At 48.3% G+C, this 1,290-nt stretch overlaps 1 protein-coding gene across 1 annotated transcript; it reads right to left on the reverse strand.

Moving 5' to 3' along the window:
- Positions 1-280: 280 nt before the first annotated feature.
- On the reverse strand, positions 281-999 carry LOC138902014 (uncharacterized). Its single transcript, XM_070189818.1, has 2 exons — positions 969-999; positions 281-882 (listed from the first exon to the last, which is right to left on the reverse strand). Exons 1-2 carry the CDS (start codon positions 997-999, stop codon positions 281-283), a joined length of 633 nt encoding a protein of 210 aa, XP_070045919.1.
- Positions 1,000-1,290: the final 291 nt, after the last annotated feature.

The raw sequence follows: 1,290 nt of genomic DNA on the forward strand, positions 1-1,290 counted from the left end.
CCCGATTCCCTTCTTCATTCAGAAGTTTATGAAAGTAAGTCTGCCATCTCCTCTTAATCTGGGCATCTTCCATTAATACTCTACCATCTTCGTCCTTGATGCATCTCACTTGGTCTAAATCCCGAGCCTTCCTCTCTCTCAACTTGGCCAGCCGGAATAACTTCTTCTCCCCGCCTTTTTTCCCCAGTTCCTCTTACATACGACCATATGCAGCAGTCTTAGCCTTTGTGACCGCCAGCTTAGCCTCCTTCCTAGCTTTCTTATACCTCTCCATGCACGCTCACCTCTCCTCCTCATCTATGCTCCCTACTAACTTTAGGTACGCCACCTTCTTAGCTTCCACTTTACCTTGAACCACTTCATTCCACCACCAGTCTCCTTTGTGCCCACCAGAGACGCCCATCGAGACTCTTAACACCTCTCTCGCAACCTCCCTAATACAGTCTGCTGTCGCTGACCACATAGTGCTCGCGTCACCATTGCTCCTCCAAGCTCCTATAGCCGACAACCGCCCTTCTAACTCTTGGGTTTTATCCTTAGTTAAGGCTCCCCACCTGATTCTCAGACTTCTTCGAGTAGACTTTTTCCTCCTCTTTAACATAATACCAACGTCCATCACCAAGAGCCTATGTTGCGTCGCGAGTATCTCACTCGGAATCACCTTGCAATCCTTGTACATTCCTTTGTCACCTCTCATGAGGAGAAGATAGTCAATCTGAGTCTTCGCCACCGCATTTTGAAAAGTAACCAAATGCCTCTCCCTCTTTGGAAAGCTAGAGTTCACAATCACTAACCCAAAAGCCTTAGCGAAGTCCAACAATGATGTACGTCCTCCGTTCTTCTCCCCAAAACCGAAGCATCCATGCACCTCGCCATAACCACCTGCAGTCGACCCAATATGCCCATTGAAATCCCCTCATATGAATAGCTTCTCAGTAGGCAGAACCTGACGCACAATTTCATCTAACCCCTCCCAGAAGCATCGTTTAACCTCCTCATCTAGGCCCACATGCGGCGCATAGGCGCTAACGACATTTAGGGTGCACTCTCCAACCACCAACTTAATAATCATCAATCTATCATTCACTCGTCTAACATCGACCACAGACTCTCTGAGTTCCCTATCCACCAAGATGCCCACTCCATTCTTACCTTTCTGGACTCCTGACTACCAAAGTTTATACCCGTCCGCGTCCTTCGCCCTCGACCCTACCCACCTAGTCTCTTGGACACACGCTATATTGACTCTCATCTTCTGGAGGATCTTAGCCAACTCTATAGACTTACCCG

This window comes from Nicotiana tomentosiformis, chromosome 11 (assembly GCF_000390325.3).
Source record: "Nicotiana tomentosiformis chromosome 11, ASM39032v3, whole genome shotgun sequence".
NCBI lineage: Eukaryota > Viridiplantae > Streptophyta > Magnoliopsida > Solanales > Solanaceae > Nicotiana > Nicotiana tomentosiformis.

Bases quoted from the DNA above. Each gene is read 5' to 3' on its own strand.
- LOC138902014 (XM_070189818.1), bottom strand. From the start codon at position 999: ATGAGGAGGTTAAACGATGCTTCTGGGAGGG. The intron at 883-968 runs GTTAGATGAAAT...GGTCGACTGCAG, and splicing joins AAACGATGCTTCTGGGAGGG to GTGGTTATGGCGAGGTGCAT.